At 39.4% G+C, this 20,077-nt stretch overlaps 1 protein-coding gene across 1 annotated transcript; it reads right to left on the bottom strand.

Moving 5' to 3' along the window:
- Positions 1 to 1,826: 1,826 nt before the first annotated feature.
- Positions 1,827 to 19,841, bottom strand: LOC131234803 (NAC domain-containing protein 90-like). Its single transcript, XM_058231772.1, has 3 exons — positions 19,470 to 19,841; positions 14,454 to 14,740; positions 1,827 to 2,456 (listed from the first exon to the last, which is right to left on the bottom strand). Exons 1-3 carry the CDS (start codon positions 19,621 to 19,623, stop codon positions 2,157 to 2,159), a joined length of 741 nt encoding a protein of 246 aa, XP_058087755.1. The 5' UTR covers positions 19,624 to 19,841; the 3' UTR covers positions 1,827 to 2,156.
- Positions 19,842 to 20,077: the final 236 nt, after the last annotated feature.

The following is a 20,077-nucleotide window of genomic DNA, read 5'->3' on the forward strand; positions in this document are numbered from 1 at the left end:
GCAGTTTTCTTCGGTGCAAAAGTTGGTCCCCTATTTTATCAGCTGGGAATTGTGGAAGGAGAGAAACGCGGCTGTGTTCAATGGTAGAGCAACTTCAGCTCAATCCCTGATCAATCGGGTTAGCAGGTGGTTGGATTTTATTAGAAATCCCAAATCAGCTCGGCACGCTACAATCTCCTCCAGCCCTGTTATGCTTCCTTCGAGTTTTCCCTCTCCCACGTGTCCTGTTTCTTCCCATGATGCTTCCAAGCACCTATCTATGGTTAAATGGCTGACTCCGATGCCGGGTTGGGTAAAGATGAACATTGACAGGTCGTCCAGAGGCGACCCTGGCAACGCTGGTGGAAAAGGTATATGTAGGGGAGACTGTGGCCAATTCATCTTTGGGTTTTTGGCGGGCTATGGAGTAGGGTCTAACACTATGGCAGAGTTGCGGGCCATCCACGATGGGCTTTCCCATTGCCTTCATGCTGGCCTCCCTAAAGCGACTGTAGAATCTGATTCCCAGCTGGCTATAGATATTCCGAATGGTAAGGCGATCCCTGGCTACAAATGGGCCTACTGGACCCTAAGAATCAAGTGATTAAAGGCTACGGGGCAGTTGAGTTTTATTCATATTTTCAGGAAGGGTAATGCCCCAACGGATGAAATGACCAGATCGGACAGTGCTAGCCAATCCAATACTTGGTTCCCGCAGTTTTCAACACTTCCCCCTGAGGTCAGGGGCCTGCTTTTTCTCGACAAGGTGGGCCTGGGGTCCAGATTTGGAAACGCCCAAAAAAAAAAAGTAATTTCAGAAAAATAAAATAAAATAAAAACCGATCGTGATACCCATCACAGAGGGATAATATGCCTTTTTTTTTTTTTTGTTTTTGCAAAAAGGTGGGAGCTAGTGCACCTTGGATGATATAAGGCCGTGTAAACGTTGTAGTGATATTGATTTGGTATTTTAATATATTCAACATGCATGGGATCTGGACGTTCAGCTGGTGGGCCCCACTTAATATGGTTTACATAAGATCTTTTATGTTATCTGCATGTTCATTTGATCCGTGCCCCCATTAATGTTGTTTGACAACAATATGGATGGGTTAATCTAACCATATCCATGTCATGTATATCAGCCTTAACACCCTATTAGAGTAATTAACCTTTTCACCTTTGGGGATAAAATATGTAATGTAGCAGCTTAACTAGGATTGGTTAAACTACCATCTAGCTAACAACAGAGATGGTTCAGAGATTTATGTAAATATGGATGAGTAAGCTTTTTCAAGAGTTTTGATAGGATAGGAATGTCCCCCTCCTACTGGGATGGGTTTTTACCCATATTGCATCTTAGATAGTGATCGAACCATCCACGTTCTCAACAATACGCCGGAGAACTGTGACCTTATAATCGTGTTTCATTGATGGTCCTTACCTTCGGCACTTGATTTGATTACGAGCAATTCAAACTTCCCTTGTTTCGAATTCATCTTCATTCACAATCATCCTTTGAACAAATGTTTCTTAGGATGCCCGTGACATAGAATCTAGAATACCTATACTTTATATCATCATCTAACATGCAACAGGGGTGAAAACCCTTTTCTTGAAGAGACGAGAGGGATTTTTCAAATTTGATTGCTGAAATTACAAATTCAAATGGGTAAGAAAAAAAAAAAGAAAAGGTGTTCCCTTTATTTATCTTTTATTTTACATTTTTTTCTGCAATTCAATTTCAAAATGCACAAAAAGAAAGAATCAATCTTAACTGAACCTTTTAAAAAAATAATAAAATAATATTAAAAAAAAAAAAAAAAAAGACCATTTTTTCTTTGTGGTGTCTCATCCATTTTCAACTTGCGTGAACGGGTTAGAAATCTGGATCGTTCAAATCATGGCCTCGTTGAGGATGGAGAAGAGCATAAAAGTCCTAAGTATGGAACAATCTCAACCATCTGGTTTCACTTCGTTGAACTTGGACATTGAACATTTTATTCATAACCGTCCATTTGAAATTGGTGGTTATGATTCTCCAATCACTGTCACTTTCAGGCTATGTTCCATCCACAGTTGCCCTGCACATTGGATGCCCTGGATTGACACACACATGCACCACGTGAATGTTGGATGCCCGCAACAACAAGAAATCCACGTAGATTTCCTTACTATCAATCCATCCAATCCCAAAGAGTGTCGAGATTGCCGATCATCTTCCAGTCGTCGTTGACGGAATCTTCAGCCAGAGTGTGAGAAGTATGGTCGCCCGATGACGAACTATCGGCTCTCTCCACCTTCAATGGATTTTGATGAGAAATTACACCTAAGTTGCTACTACTAGCACCCTCTCTGCTGCTTTGATCGATATTTGATGTTGTCCCACTTGTCATATTGACCATTGGTCGTCGATCAAATGATCGCAGGCATTCTGATTTAACGTATACTCGGCATAAGCTATATCCATGTCGTATCTGGAAAAAAAGAAAAGAAAAAAGAATAGACATCGTCATTCAGAGAAAATCGACACTATTGTTGAAGAAGATTAATCACCTTTTTTTCTTTCACACCCCCACACACTCACACCGTAGTGGGATTGAAGGAGATTAATAACCTGCAACCAGTTGTACGTACACTACAGACCTTTCTTTCCTACCATCAGATTTTATTTTATTTTGGTGAAGAGGCCGGATCCATTACAAATATTTCTACGATGAGCTTAATATAAAAATTGGCATTTGCGCCACCATGATGCTTTAACAACATCCAACCCATCCATCGTGTGGGCCACCCCTCCGTGAAATGTTGGGAATTGGACGCCCCTATTTAAAACCTTTCCAATTGTATGTGGGTCCACTGCTTTTTTGTATGTTATTTCTTTTTTCTTTTTTCTTTTTTAAAGGTGAGAGCACAACACCTGTAACTTTATTGATTATATGCCATTAGTCCATTTTAAAATACATCAACCAGGATGAAGGAACCTTAAAAAGTGCAGGCCATTCCAAAACTCAGGTGGACCAAAACAGGTGCTTCAGAGGTATAGTCATGATTTTACATGGTGTGGCACACCTAAGCTTTGGGATCAAAAGAGAACCGGAAGGGCGCACATGAAGGATGGATTGGATGTCATTAAAACATCGCTGTAGGACTTTCAAATCATTTTGTACTGACTTCTGTAGAAACCTCTGACAGATCCGGCCTAATAGGTTGTGCGTTAAACTCAAAACCGGTTGCAGGTGTTTTTTTTTTTTTTTGTTTTTGGTTGTTGAATATTTGAAAAAGGAAAGGGTGTGAGGAGGAAGATCACAATCTACCTTAAGTATGCAAAACCTTGAATACATGAGGAACTAAATAAAAAGAGAAATTCGAAATTTTATTAATCAATAATCTCTAGACTTTTCAATTACATCACTTTAATAACGAAATTACTCAAAATAGCAAAATTCTAACTCTAATAACAAGTAACTAAAATAGTAAAACTCATCTAAAGCCTAATTTATCTAAAATAAAAAGTCTAAATAAGCCTTATTAGGGGAATCCTAACATGATTATAAGTAATTTCTATATATATATATATACATTAAGACAGAAATCTAAAACTTTAAAAATAAGGAAATGTGACAAAAATTGAAATTACTAAAAATAGTAAAAATTTCCTAAAATGTTGTTTTTTGAACTAAAAGAGTCTGTTTTCTCGCAAAATGGACGGACACAACCTACTATATGGGTCGGTTGACCCTAGATAGCCGATTATAGTAAAGATTGATAGGTCATATCCCGTAACAATACTTTGATTAAAAGTTATGGGCGATTATGGTTCACACTTCAATCAACAATTTCTCCATATATGGATTGAATTTCTTTGAACCAGACACACCTAAGGCACAATTACATCATGTCCTATGTAGGACTAGGATCGGATCTGGTATACTACTTCCTCTTTGTTTAGTATTCCTTTGGTCTAGCCATGTTAGGAATGTATTTATGCCACGTCCTACATCAATATTTCATTTAGACCATATGCTACAGCACAATAAATATTTTTATATGTATTATATAATTGGTGAGTTGTCTTCAACGGGCCACATCCACCAAATGCAATCATAACAGTTTAATCACTAGACACAAGCTAATCATTTGAAAGCAAACCATTAAATGAAAGGTTAGGATATACGATTGGTACAACTCTTGTCTAACGACCCTGTTTTTTTTGTGACCCAATTGAGACCCTGACTAAAACAAATTAATAATTTAATTTTTATTCATTAATAAAACTAGGCACTTAGCTCAATTAGTAGGATCACTCTCGGTAGAGGATAAGTTAGTGGATTGATTCACCACACTAAAGGAATTATATTTTTTTGCCTAAACTAGCAAATTTTGGCGAAATCTTCTAAAATCAGGGCTCTTCTCTATTTAAAGGGAAGATGTGTAGGACATTTATGTAGAAAACCTTAAACCCAAAAGAGCAGCCGTAAGAGGGAGAGAAGTCATGCGAACGAGAAGCCTCTGCCGGTAAACTTCAATTTAGACCTTATTTTTAATCTTTAAAATATAATTAACATGCTCAGATCTAAACTATGAGCGAAACTACTCAATCCTATGATCATTGTTTCGATATGTGAGCAAGTTTTGATAATTGAGATCAATTTTCAGCAAGTTTATGCAGTAAGAATGATCAACTGTGAGAAATCTAGTTGTCTCAGTCTAAGAAAATCTAAACCTATGGATCTTAAGGCCAAATTGTGTTAGACCTTCGAATGATAGATTGAATTGACAAATAGATTTCCCATAACGATCAGTGAAGTTGTATACTTAAATAATAGCTTTTTACCAAAAATAGTTTTCAGTTGTTAGTTGTAGATGTCAAATGTTCAGATATGAACGATCATTTAGTTTTCTAAATTCGACTATGAGAAAAATCATTGGATGGGTTAAAACCAATTTTGTACTCAATGGAATCCATTAAAACAAAGGAAGAAGAAGAAAACCCTAAAAAAAAAATAAAAACTGCATGATATAATGGAACCTATCCCACTTTGGTCGATCGATTGAAGTCGAAGAGGGTCGAATTTTATCCATTAACCAAAATTCCAAAATCGTAACCTGGTTCGACTAATAGAACCCAAGATTCGATCGATTGAGGGGATCAATCAAACTCATTCAATCGATGATGACTAAATTTGTCCAGCGAGCAAACTGATTTACTTCGACCATGCTTAATCAATTGACGAGCAGGGTTTAAACGAAAGGAGAGAGGGAGGAATGGTGGCTGACAACCTCTCTTGCAAGGGGCCCAGTCCAGTCCAATTGTCTTGCCAAAGGCGCAAATTACCTGTGCCAATCTGCCATTGGGTAGAAGCCTTGATGAGAGGGAGAAGAGCTCTGATTCTCTTCTATCAGGGAGATATCGCAATCATAGGTTGTGGCTGACCATCTGTCTGAAGATCCTGGCCGTACGTAGCTCTCATGAATGCTGCCCATAGGTTAGTGTTCATCGTGTGCAAAACTGTCCAGGCCATCTTAATACAGGATTCAGTCATGACATCCTGAAGTCGTCTAATCCCTAGGCCCCCCTTGGTCTTGGGCCGAGCAATGTATTGCCAATTTCGCCAATGGAGTTTTTTCCTACCATCCGCCCAGCACCAAAGAAAATTACCAAAATGACTCTCTAAAAATTTTAGAACACCCGTTGGGACGTGGGTAGCTGCGAGCGTATGGATTGGAATGCTTGCCAAAACGTGACTCACCAAGATGGCTCTACCCGCCATTGAGAGAAACCTTGCTTTCCACCCGCTAATGTGTCCATCCACCCTATCCACCAGTCTTTGGAATGCATCTTTCTTCCGTCTACCTGATGAAAGAGGGACCCCAAAATACACCATGCTCTCCATCGGATTGATCGATCCCAACTCTCTTTGGATAGTCGCAATCCTGGAGGGCGCCATGTTTTTAGGATGCATGAACACGCTCTTGTGGAAATTCACCTTTTGGCCCGATACCTGCTGATAAAGGTCTAGGAATTTCTTTGATGCTCATACTGACCGGAGCCCTCCATTAAGGAAAAGAAGCGTGTCATCAGTAAAAAGGAAGTGGGACACCGGTACGCTTCGTTTCCTACCTTTGAAAGGGAGGCAGTATTTTTGGTTAACTAGATGTTTGAATCCCCTCCCAAGAAGTTCAGAAGCGAGGATAAAAAGATTGGGGGACAACGGATCACCTTGCTGGAGCCCCCAAGTGGATTTGAAGAAACCACCCACCTCCCCATTGACGAGAACCGAGAACCAACAGTTGCTCCAACAACGTTCCACAAGCCTGATCCATGGGGCTAAGAATCGGAAGCGACTCAAAACTCTCTTCAAGAAGAGCCAATCGACTTTTTTATAAGCCTTTTCCATGTCAAGCTTAATAACAATGTTTCCTCCCTGCACTTTTCTCTTAATCTCTCTAAACATTTCCTGTGCCAGAGTGATGTTTTCTAAGATGGACCGCCCCTTTACAAAAGCTCCTTGCTCAGGAGTAATTATAGAGGGGAGAAGTTTGCTCAAGCAGGTGGCAATAACTTTGGCAAAAATCTTGTAAATCACATTGCAAAGACTGATGGGTCTATAATCCACAAAACTTTGTGGAGCTTCCTTCTTTGGAATGAGGGCAAGGAGAGAGGACGTGAAGACTCTTGACAAGGAGGCACCTTCAAAGAAGGAGAGCACCGCACAGAGGAGGTCTTGGCCCACAATCTCTCAACAAGTGGAGAAGAAAACAGCGGAGAATCCGTCCGGGCCAGCTACGCTGTCCCCAGGGATTGACATTACTGCCTACTTAACCTCAAGGATAGACGGTTTGCTCATCAGGAGGATGTTATCCTCTTCCGTAATCGAAGGCTGGATGACATCCCACACATTTTCCCCTAGTTTAACCGCCCCTGCAGAAAACTGAAAATGAAAAAATCTAATTGCTTCCACTTTTATTTCAACTTGCGTCACCATTGTCTACCTAGATTCGAGACGGATGGACGAGATGACGGCTTTCTGGGCTCTCTCTGTTGCAGACGCATGGAAGAAACTAGTGTTTCTGTCACCCTCCTCAAGCCAGTTATTCCTAGCTTTCTGTTTCCAGAAAATTTCTTCAAGAAGTTCCAAATTGGATAGGGACGACCTGGCTTCAAGGAGTTTAATCTGGAGAGAGTTATCAACTGGACCCAAGATTTCTCCATGTTGAATCTTATCTTCCAAATCTACAAGTGTCTTCGCTGCCTGTTGAACTGCGATAAAAATGTTTCCAAATTCGGTCTTGTTCCAGCTTCTTAGCTTTTCCTTCACTGCCTTCATTTTAACCATAATATTTCTCATGGGATTCGGGTCGGAAACTGAGGACCAAGTTTCTTTCACCAGCGGAAGGAATGCATCATGATGGGTCCACATGCGCTGAAATCTGAATGGCTTTGGACCTGCATATTGATCCCTAGGAAAAACCAACAATAGTGGAGCATGATCTGAGTTTTGACGAGGGAGGTGATGTACCTGGAAAAAAGAGAAACCATTGCTCCATGCAGAGTTCATCAGCACCCGATCAAGCCTAGCCCACACTCTGGCTGGGCCTGTCTGATTGTTGGACCATGTAAATCTGCTACCTAGAACCAGCGTCTATCAAGCCCACCTTGTTAATAGCTTCCGAAAATTCTACCGAACTACTGCTATCAAAACTTCCCCTACTACGACGTTCAGCAGCTCCAATAACTACGTTAAAGTCCCTGCAGAGAGCCACAGTCCTTGAATTGAGATGGAAAGCACAGCAATTTCCTCCCACAGCAGTCTCCGCAAGACTCTCGAACAGCTAGCATATACCACTGAGAAGCAAACAGGTTTCGATTGCTGCTAAAGAACAATTGACAGGCTTAGCATTTGGGCCAACTTGGTTATTTCCTGAACATAGGCCTGGTGTTTACAAAAGATCTAGATTTTTTCACCAGTTTCCAGGTTAGAAAATGATGAATGGAAGCCTAACCGAAGACCAATCTGAACTCTACTAGAATCCCTAACCATCGGCTCAATGATCGCAACAATCCAAGGATTATGTTCTTGAATGAGATGCTTCAGAGTCCTAATGGTGGGCAGATTACCCACACCACGGGCATTCCACACCAAAAATTTATCCGTCATGGGCAACATTGTTTTTCGCAGCCCTTCTTTGTAGATGCCTTAACCTGGATAGCTATTCATACCTGGAAACCACCCCTCCTAGGTTTTTGAGAGATCCCTTAGCCCCTTTCTTCATAGGCAAAATTTGCAAAGAAGCCTCAGCTCTTTTTATGGGTGTAAAATGTTCGTTCGAAAGCTCCTAAATTCTATCTGGGGCCTTCATCTCACCCTCCTCACCCTCCTAGAGGGGTGAATGATGAATGATAGTCGCCAAATCCTTGGCGGGGTTTGGTTCCTCAAAGTCCGCTCCAGCCTGAGAGAAGAATGGGGATAGGTCTACCACCAACCCATCTCTACAACTTGGTGATTCTACTGAGTTGAACATCAATCCACAAAGAGGGACTAGGGAGGACTCTCCCTCAGATGCGTAGGAAGAGGTCCCCAAGGTATCTTTATCTTCCGGACTAGAAGTGGCTTCAGAGAAGGTGTTATCCCCCGCCAATCTGGATCAGAACCTACCCTCAACAAGCCTGTTACTAGGATCAACTCGCCTATTAGACAGCCTTACATGTTCCCCCACATCTACCAATTTTGAAACAAGGTTATAAGGTATTGAAAGCTTCTTCTTCTTGCGAGATCTTCTATAATACTGCTGAAAGCTTCTGATGCAATTCACCCTTGGATGTAATTTTGATATTGGGAGAACAGGCTTGTCTTGTTCTTCTGTAATTCTTCCATCTGCTAGAATCTCATCTCTGCCTTGAACCACTGCAAGATCCTTTACACTAGAGGCAACACCTGGATCATAAATTTGAAGATCCATGGTGGGGTCCCCGGATATTATATTCACCTGTTCCCCTACTTGAACATTGGTGTTAATGATTGGAAGCAGATCTAAAGGAAACTCCTCCATGTTTAATCTAGTTGAGTGCTGATACTTTTGAAAAACTATAGCTCTTTCCTAAACCTGAAGCATAGATGGGCTAGTGCAATCAAGAGGTGTTGTACTTGTACCTGAATCCAATCCTATTCTAATAGAAACAGGGAGTGGTAAGACTTGAATGTTGCAAGGAAATGAAATGGCACTACTAAGTGCGTGTGGAGTGCAGCCCCTCCCAGCGGTATCCTCAGGACTCCTGACAATCTGACAGTCCTCAATGTCCTTTCTGCCTGCTCCATGGATGCTAACAATCTCATATAGATTGCATCCTGCCATTGTGATCAAATCTTCGGATGGTTGAGCAGTAGACTCCTTCATAGTGAGAGCCCCGGTAGTTGTGTTTGTCACATCGGCATTTCCACAAATGGTTGTTAAGCGTTCTTTAGAGGTATGCTGAGAGGTTTTGAAATTTCTCAAAACCCAATCCTTCGTGCTCTCCTTAGTGACCTTCTCCTACGAAGGGATGTGAGACCTAAATTGGAACAATTCCACTTCCACGAATATTGTGAAATATTTCCCCAGAACTTGGAGCTTAAGGGTTCTCCACAGATTTGACCTAGGGCTGATAGCAATTTTCACTCGAGCAAAGGATTGGAAGATACCGTATGCACTGATGGGGTCGATTTGCATCAAGTTACCCAGTTGATTACCTAAATCCAATAGAATCGACTCCATCCAGGCATGAGCTGGTATCCCGAACAATCTCACCCAAATACCTTCTTGTCTAAATGCCTCTTCTGGACTCCATTTGACTACCGCTGTGATATTGGCAAATTTGTGAAGTTCAGAATTAAGAAGGAAATCGTCGAAGGCCTGTTTCGATCTCCAGACGAGAAGAAACTTGATGGGAGTCATTCTCGTGAGCTCCAAAACAGAGGGACCATAGCAGGACAATTGAAGTGCGTTTCGGATCTTCAAAATGGAAATGTTTGGGCTGGATATAGAGATGACGGTAGATAATTTTAGAGTTTGGAGTCTGATTGCTACAGCTCTAAGATCTGCTACTGTTGCATTAGCTCCCTCCATATCGATCGTACTCGTGTGCATCCAAGCACCCTTTTGAGAGCTCCCAGATAAGAGTCAGTCTGAGCCCTTATATGTTATTTCTTCCCCTGTCGAGGGTTGTCTTTGATTGGGGTAGATCTGTCCGCAATTCCTGACTGTTTGGCCCATCTCACCTCGACTATTTTGCCGTCTATCCTTCTGCTGTTCAATACATCCATGGCATTTTTAGCATCTTGCTCATACTTGAATCTGACAAAACCATAGCCCCTTGGTTTCAAAGAATGAGGGAAGAATGGGATATACACATCAATTACCTTCCCGAATTTGCCACAAATCCGGAATAGATCTTCACTGCTAGTGTCGAAAGTGATATTTTGAATAAAGAGGTTGGAATTTCTGGATTTTTACGACTCTCCCTTTGGTCACAAGCTGAAATCTGTGGAGATACTTGCGGCTGGTTTTTGAAGTGGAAAAGAGCTCCCAATCGCTACTGTATGTTTACCTTTTCTTCGAGAGATTTGCCATTAGAGAGGAGTTCGGTGTTACCAGACCCTAAACATTCAGTCATCTGCTTCGAGGGGTCTGCGCTAGATCATAAATGGATTATCGGGTTGGGGTTTTGGGGGTTTCAGGTGGGGATTTGGGGGTTTTCGGTCATCGGTTTTGGGGATTTCAGGTGAGGATTTTTACTAGTGGGATGCACATGGATTATCAGGTTGGGGTTTTAGGGATTTCAGGTGGCGATTTTTACTGGTGGGGTTTTGGGGGTTTCGTTTAAAGTGAAGGAATTTTTTGGGGAAGATGGGTCCCCTCCCCCCTTCTGTCGTCTTCTTTGTGCTTTCTCGAGAGCAAATAGATGATATTTTCCATGGGGGCTTTTGTGTGTCAGATGGCCCTGATATCCCATTCTAGCCGCATAATCCTTTTGAAAAGTTTTCTGTTTCTTCGACATGGGAGATCTGTCATGCGCGTAGTCCCCAGACAGTTTGGGGCGAAAAAATCTGGAATGCCTTGATTCCCCCAAAACTGTCCTCGCTGGTATGGAGGATCCTCAGAGGGGCAGTTGCGATGGAAATTGTTGTTCAATCCCGAGGGGTGCAGATGGCCTCGAGATGCAACTGTTGTGAGGGAACTCATAGGCAGAGGCCCTCCGTCGAATCTGCAGATCATATCTTCTTCCACAGTGTCAGGGCAAGGGTGGTCTGGTCCCACTTTGCCAGAATTTATGGAGTGCACATGGTGCACGGTCTTACGGCAGGTGAATGGCTCTCCCATTGGTGGAGCTCTCGTCCAACTTTCGGCCCTACAGTTCCCTTTAAAAACTAGGTACCGTGTTTTATATTATGGGAACTTTGGAAGTGTAGGAATACCGCCGGAATTGATGGGATCCTCTTGCGAAACGAGATCTTGATTTCTCGCATCGCCGGTTGGTTGAGAAGAATTGCGAGTAGTCGAGCATCACTGACTATTCACGCCACCAACCAAAGCAGGGTATTGTCTTCCTTGGGGATTAACCTTCAGACCCATAACGATGTGTCCCGAGTGGTGCACTGGTTGAAACCACCAAGTGGGTGGGTCAAACTCAATGTCAAGGGGTCATCTCGGGGTAACCCGAGACTAGCAAGAGGAGGGGGAGTGTGTAGGACTGAGGATGGTCATCTTCTTTTTGGTTTTAATGCTGGCTATGGACGCGCCTCAAATACGAGGGCTGAAATTCGTGCGGTCCATGATGGTCTCTCACATTGCATCAATTATGGCCTAAAAAACATCATTCTTGAATCCGATTCCTCTATGGTGGTTAGTTTTTTGTCGGGTACCTCTTGCCCGGGTAAGAAATGGAAGTGTTGGCTTCACAGAATTCGGATTCTCTGTTCCTACGGTAATGTAAAGTTTCAACACATTTGTAGGGAAGGCAATGGGCCAACGGATGGCATGGCCAATTTAGGATGCGAGAAACAAGAATCTGCCCTTTTTCCAAACATTGCAGCTCTCCTTCAAATGGTGAGAGGCCTCTTGTTCCTCATAAGGTCGGCTTGGGGACTGTCAGAAAGAGGTTCAAAAGCTAGTGGTAGAGAGTCAGGTTGTGGTTTCGGTTTAGGCTCCAATAATTCTCTTGTAAAAAAATAAAAATAAAAATAAAAAATGGGGGGGATGCGAATTTTGTAAATCTTACAATAGGTGGCATCAGGCATATTTTCTGGCCTGATGACAGCCCGAAGTGTCCCTTGTAAAGTGCCCTTTTCATGAAATGAAGGCTCTATTTTATTTATTTTATTTTTTTTGGAAAAAAAAAGGTCTGCTTTGGCCTGGGTAAGTCAAAAAAATAAAAAATAAAATAAAAAAAAATTGACGAGCAGGGTTCGATCGATAAAAAAATGCCCAAAAGTTTCTAGAGACTTAAGGAATTAAGTTCTAATTTTATCGATCCATGGTCGATTGATCGAGGGCCCTAGAGCTGACTCGATCGATCGACTGCATTGATTGACAGTACTTGTTGTTTTTCAAATTTAAAATTTAGAATTTATGTTGGGTCATCTTGTTTGGATAAAAAGTAGACCCCACTTGTTAGAATAATATGATTGAATTGTGGTATGATAAACCATCTTAATAGGGAGTATCTTCCTTGATAAGGTGGGGCTTATGAATATCAAGAAATCCTAACTTATGGGATTTCCGTCTTTTGTTGGCTCATGTTGAGTATTTGTGTAGCAAGGGTATAAGATAGGCGTGGGTAGCGTTTTGTGCCTTCCTCGCCCGAAAAACTCTCATGTAAAGTGTTGATCCCATGTGAATAAGAATTATATTAAAAAAATAATAAAAAATAAAAAATAAAAATAGAGTTTACTCAGTACACTATCGTACTGAGTTACTACTCAATTAAAAAAAAAAAACCATCTTAATAGGAATTCGAAGTATAGATTCCAAACCAACAGATTAATTGAAAATTTTGACCCTACCACAAATAGGTGAGTGAATCCAAACGTGTCTCATATCTACATAATTAAGATAGACGATTTGATTGTTGAGATTGTTCTTATTGATATGATTGTTGTATGATTGTCGAAACGTTGTATAATTATGATTGTTACTTTATGATATATGCCTTGGAATGTTTTGATGAATGTTAAACACTCACATATGCCAATCATTGATATCATGAATCTATGTTTCCTCATAGAGAGAGATGTATCTGATTAACTGTACGCATTGATGTATAGACATTGAGCATATATTACATGCATCCATTGAAAATACATGCACACCTTGTGCCTTAAGTCCATGGGGGATCTCCTTAGATGGTTAGATATGCCTGGTAGATTTAGTACTCGATGCCCACAATAGTGAAAGCCTACTCACGAAGTAGATGTATGATTACCTATGCCTACCTATGTGGATGTCTAATGAGTACAAGTTACTAATGCCTACTTACGGCGGATGTCTGAAGGGTACAGTTTTTAAGTTGACGGATATCTAACTAAGCAAGTGGACAATCATCCCACTTGGTATGCATCTCATGACATCCTTATATATATATATATATATATATATATATAACATAAAGATCTAATGTATATTTCATAAGTAAGATAGTTTAAGGCTGTATAACACTAAGTTCGGGCAGGCCCAACAACAAAAGAGAGTCATCCATGCTCATGTTGCATACATATAATATAGTTTGTTGTTCTATTCGATATTATGATATGTATATAAACCATGCTAAGTTCACTCACTAGCCTGGCTAGCTAACGTTATGGATCAGCAACCTTACAGAGAAGGACAATGAAGAACGACCTGATCAAGTGTCGGAAAATGAGGCTGGGTTAGTGGATGAAACTCAAAACCAATGGCCGTATTTGGCGGACGACGAGATCACTGCATTAGACACCTAAATTGATTTTGAGTTTATTTTAGGAGTTTTAATTTTCATTTATTCTAACTAGTACTAGTTTGATTAAATTTTAAAATGTTTATAGTTATAACCTTGTTAGACAATGATTGATTATTTTAGTTGAATGAGGTCCCAAATGGGTGGACTTAGATCGGTTTTGATAGTTATTTTATGAATGAGAATGTTATGGATGAAGTATTATTAAATGAAGAGGAAACAGTTAAATGTATGAATGTTAATGTGATGATGATATGGAATACATGTAATTGTGCCTCTTAATAATCGTATGATGGGTGAATTTATGTACACTTATTATACGAGTCATGGACCATAACTTGGGTATGAGGGTGCACACTCTCTATCCGAAGTGCGGGGTGTGACATCTTGGGCATGGCCCACCCCAGATCAAATGGCAGGTGTACCGGCCACCCAAATGGTTTGATCATATGGTTTAGATAAAAAATATTATTCTAGGAAACTATCATTTACTGCATCTTACCTTTGGAACTGCATTTGAAGGTGAAGCTTCTTGAAGGGCTTTATACTCATTCAACTTCCATTTGGTTTTCTTCCCTGTGGGGGCTCTTCCTTCATAGAAAACCATGGTTTTCTTCAAGCCGATGACTCGGTTATCAGAGGAGAAGACATAGCCGGGAGAGCCCGTTGCTTTCCAGTAGCCTGAAGGCGTGATTCGGTTCGGTCTCCCCCCATGGGCTTCCTTCTCTTGCATTGGGATGAAGAAAAACCATTGCTCAATGTCACCTGTGCATAGCTCACCCGAGATGCCTGCAATGAAAATGAGAAAATGGAGCTTAATTTTACAACGTCTTGGATTATTTTTGGTATAGCTATGATTGCATAGTGGGTGTGGTTTGTGATCCGTGGACCCTTACAATGAAGACCATTATATGGATGGTGAAGAGAGATTGAGAAAACTTGTCCTTGATACCAAACTAACACATGGAAGAGCATGATGAGGACGATCATCGTCTTCCTCGAACAATAGCCACCTTAAACACGAGGCTCTATTGAATCCATAAGAGAAGTTTCTCAAATCCATGAGAGGAATAAGGGAATTTTGAGAATTTTATTTAAAATTTTATCAAAATAAATGAGTTTGCATGTTTAAATACTCTTAAACAAACCCCAAGACGTAATTACAAAAGACCTAAGAAAATAAGGAAACAAAAACTAAAAAAAGCATTAATTTCCACGGTCTATCGATTGGATCATTAATCGATCAAAAGGGCGCAAAAACATATAACGACTAAAACCTATAAATTTATATTTATTCCAATTAATCGACCTGATCGGTTGATTGATTGATCGACTAGATTAGTCTACTCGATCGATTGAACTATGCTGAATTTTGTTGATTTCACTTTGGGCTTCTTCTGATCCATATGTGTTAGGAACATGCTTGATCTACGTCCCACATCAGATGTCACGCCCCAAAATTCGGGTACAGAGTGTGCACCCTTAGACCCGAGTTTTAGTTCGTAACTCGTACACAAAGTGTACTAATTTAATTCCTTAATCGGTTTAATCAGAGATGATAATTATATTCAATATAAGGTTCACTATAATCTCAATCATACATACATAATATTTAGCACCAATCAACTAAACATATATAAATCTTAACGACCCTTAAAATAAAATGAGCCTTAAAATCATTCACTTATTATACCATTATACTATAATGATATTTATTCCATACTAACATTATTTCAAAGAAATAAATCTAAATAATTGCTTAAAGTCTCAAAATAAATACTAGTATGCATTATCAAACTATGCTAATAAAATAAAACATATAATCAAAAATTGTCTAATGCCGCCATTTCATCTTTAGATTAGTATGCCCATGTTTCAAGTGGGTCATGTTCAGGTACAGTAGATCCTTTCGGTTCTTGCATAACATCATCTACTAATAGCTCCTCTGTATGGTTTTTTCATTAATAAAAATGTAAGCTGGCCAGACTTAGTGATATAACCCAGCATGGTTCATAATCATAGCAATTAAAATAATACATAAATACATGTACAATGATATGAATGTAAAATGATGTATGAATGCATCAGATGGGATGATCGTCCATCTGCTTGGGTTAGAGGTCGTCAACCCGCATCCACCCGTTGGGTAGACTTCCACCTTTTGGTAAGCTTGGGCATAGCCCGCATCTGGTAACGCTCTACTAGGATCGACATTTCTTCCAGGGAGGGCCCCTAGGATCGACCATGCATTATGCAATGCAATGAATGAGGGATGATATGTAAATGCATATTTTTCATATTTGGCATAGTTGTCTCGATTAAAATATTCACATATAAATTTATCGTACAATTATCATATCAAAATATTCAAACCAGTAAATCAATCAAACAATCACAATGATTTATTTTAATTTTAATGAATTATGAGACAAGTTGGGTTACTCACTTGAGTTTGATAGTATTCACTCTGTAATGTAATTAGGTTGATTTGAATTCCGGGGTCCTATCAATTATATCAATGATATTATTATTCATTTATTTGTATTACATGGTGGGGTCCACCTTTGATTAACATTCTAAGTGGCCAAATCTAAAATCATCAAATAATTAAAATTATATGTTTATGTAAATTTAATTATCAAGATTTAGATTTTCTTTTTAAGATCCTGAAATTAAATGTCAAATAATTAATCGGGGTGGCCCACCGGATGATTGGATCATCCAGATTCTTAAGGTATTATCATGTTTTGCCTCTACACATTAGATGAATGGTGTGGATCTAACCACACATACACTGATGGCCCATCTCGACCTTCTACGCCAAGTGATATCAACACTTAAGCAAAAATTCAAGATTCCTTTATTAAACACTTTTGGATCTGACTAATGTGGCATATCTGATTGTTAGATTGATCTAAAAATTATGGCCCTTGTATATTTTGGCCTTAAGGATCATATGATCCGTACAGATCTATCTTAACACAATCAAATTCCATCCATTTAATTTATTCCTAAAATATTACTCATTATACCGAAATCATAAAAACATTACTTTATTAAAATTGACTCTACACACCTATACAATGATGGTGTGGATGATCCACGCCATCCATTGTATAGATTAAGAAGAAATTAACAACATAATAAAAAGTTAAAAAAAACCTTCTTACTTCCTTTTACTTTAGGGCTTCCTATCTCCTTTTTTTTTTTAAATGTAGAAACCTTTCGTATCCCTTTTTAAAGAAAATTCTCATAAGATAGGATGAATACATCCTCCCTTATCCTGAATTTGAATTTTTTTATGATATTTAATAAAAAATTTATTATTACTACTTTAAGAATCGATCCCTAAACCTCTCTCTCAATTAAGAATTACACTACCAACTCAACTATTGACTTGTTTTTATTTTTTATTTAAAAATAAAATCTTTAAATATTGAATTTAGTTTTTTTTATAATGTACCAAAATTTAGGGTTGTTACATCAGAGAATCGAAAAAAAAAAAAAAACTTGTCCTTAAGTTCTTTAACGGACTTTATTATGATATGTATTCCACTTCAGGTGCCAATCTTTATTAGCTTATTCCTTGTACTCTACATGAATAGCTTCAACCCAAACTACCATATTCTTCGCCGCAATACTCATGTCAAGTAATCTAGCCAATGAAAACAAGTCGACTGTTGGTTTAAGAACTCGAGCATACACAACCTTAATTATTTTTTTTAGAATGTGAGACTTTTATTACATCTTGTATTATTTCTAGTATAGTTATGACTGCATGGTGGGTGTGGCTTGTAATATGTGGACCCTTACAAGAAAGCCCACTAGATGGTTGGTGGATAGATAGTTAGAGAGAACTTGTCTTTGATACAAAACTGGCGCAAGGAAGGGTGTGATGAGGAAGATCACCGTCTTCCTCAAACGATAGCCACCTTGAACACGCAAAGCTCTATTCTATCAACAAGAGAAGTTTCTCAAATCGACAAGAAAAATAAGAAAATTTTAAGAATTTTATTAAAAAAGCTATCAAAATAAATGAGTTTGCATACTTAAATACTCTTAAACAAACCCTAATTGCAATTACGAAAGACCTAAGCAAATAAGGAAACAAAAACTGAAAAACGCGTAAATTTTTGCCATCCCTGGATTGGATGGTTGATCGATTGGAAGGATGCAAAAACGTCCAGAAACTAAAACCCATAAAATTGTATTTATTCTGATCGATCAACCCAATCAATCGATTGATCGATCAATTTGATCAATCTACTCAATCGACCTTGGTCAATCAAACTATGTTGAATTTTGTTGATTTCACTTTGGGATTCTTTCTTATGTGTTAGGAACATGTTCGATTCACGTCTTATATCATATTTGTGATTTGTGGACCCTTACAATAAAGCCCACTAGATAGATGGTAGGGAAGAGAGGGAGACTGGATAAAAGCCCACTAGATAGATGGTAGGGAAGAGAGAGAGAGAGAGAGAGAGAGAGGATAAATCAATGGTGACTCATGCAAGAAATTCTTGGCATGCAAGCACGTCAAGCCTGACCAAGACCAACCAATCTGGGGACTGCATAAATCATTGCTTAGAAATTATTGGATACCCTTAATTATCATCTGCTTTCCCTCTTTGAATTTGGGGCGTTATCATTTCCTTTTTACGTTCATTCATTCGATGCTGGCCTTGTATATCAGCAAAACTATTTTGGCTCTGCAACATGGGCAATCGGTCCCATGATTTGGATAGTCTAGATCGATGCACTTGTGCAACAAATGAGTCACCACCATTTAACATTTCATGATTGGAGGACCATCTTTCAATAGCCATCATGGTGAGTTATTGGGTCCAAATGGATCCAAAAACCCAAAAGTGACTTATAACAAGCATTCTTATTAAATTCTTACCCAAGCATGCATTTGATTACACCAAATATTCCGATATTTCTTAATATCATTTTTTAAAAAAAAATCTAATATCATGAAATTTCATAATAAATTGTGTAACCAAACACAGCTGATAGGAAAAAGAATTTTGCACTCTTCCAATGATTCAGGTCGGCTCTACAAAAGGAAACAGGCCTCACCTATCATACACCACTCCGTTGGCCCCGCTGATGTGTCCCTCAAATGGAAATGCAAAAGACGGGCCACACTATAAAGGCTACCAACGATCAAAATTAGGCAAATCAGATAATAATAATAAAATAAATAAATAAAAGGCAAACCATTGAAATCAAAGGGCAGTCAATGATCTGACTCAATGTACAAGCACAAAATACTTGATAGGCGGACCAGCCTGATTTTGCCTGCATGGGTTTTCATTGTGTGGCCGATACGTTCAATTTATCAAATCTCAAAAAAAAAAAAAAAAAAAAAAAAACCACCCAAATTGAGCACATAATGTGCATGTAAGAAAAAAGAAAATAAGCAGAGGCATGAGGGAAGAGAAACTAACTTCTTCTTCTTCTTTTTTTCATTGGAAACTGAAGAATATATTCATAGGGAAGAGAAACTAACTTGGGAGCTGCGAAGGGTCGAGAGTGAAGATGTCAACGACGGGAATAACACGGTCCAGGTCCTCTCTCCTCTTCTCTAGCTTCTTACACAAGTAGAATTCCACCAGTTCTGCTTCTGTTGGGTAGAATCTATAACCTGGTGGGAGATTGCTCATAACGTCGTTTGTTGTTGTTGTGGTGGTGGTTGTGGTTGTGGTTACTGTAGTTCTCTCTCCCTCCCCTTCCTCTTTCTCTCACTCAGCCTTTTTTCTTTTTGTGTGGTTGTTGGTCTCTCTCTCTAACACCCTATCTTGTTGTTGTGATTGTAGTTCTCTTCTTCCTTTTTTTGTGATTGCTGTAGTTCTCTCTCTATCTCACCCTTTGTTGTTGGTATTGTTGTTGTTGCTCTCTCTCTTTTACAAGTATGGGTTGATATGATGATATAAATAGGGAGGAGGAGCCGAGTGAAGGAGAAAGGCGGTATGTTTACCAGGAAAGTTCCACGCGGCTGTTTGGGAAAATATGGTGTGGAAGTCTAAAGCCATAACCCATATTTTCAAAAATCTAAGTCAGTCCGTCTCTGTCGGCAGAACTCGGGCCCAATGTTTTCTCGTCAAAAGATTCTCTCCT

The sequence above is a fragment of the Magnolia sinica genome, chromosome 19 (genome assembly GCF_029962835.1).
Source record: "Magnolia sinica isolate HGM2019 chromosome 19, MsV1, whole genome shotgun sequence".
In the NCBI taxonomy this organism is placed as follows: Eukaryota; Viridiplantae; Streptophyta; class Magnoliopsida; order Magnoliales; family Magnoliaceae; genus Magnolia; species Magnolia sinica.

Bases quoted from the DNA above. Each gene is read 5' to 3' on its own strand.
- LOC131234803 (XM_058231772.1), bottom strand. From the start codon at position 19,623: ATGAGCAATCTCCCACCAGGTTATAGATTCTACCCAACAGAAGCAGAA. The intron at 14,741-19,469 runs GTTAGTTTCTCT...TTTTCATTGCAG, and splicing joins CGACCCTTCGCAGCTCCCAA to GCATCTCGGGTGAGCTATGC. The intron at 2,457-14,453 runs GTAAGATGCAGT...CTTTTTTTCCAG, and splicing joins CTTCAAATGCAGTTCCAAAG to ATACGACATGGATATAGCTT.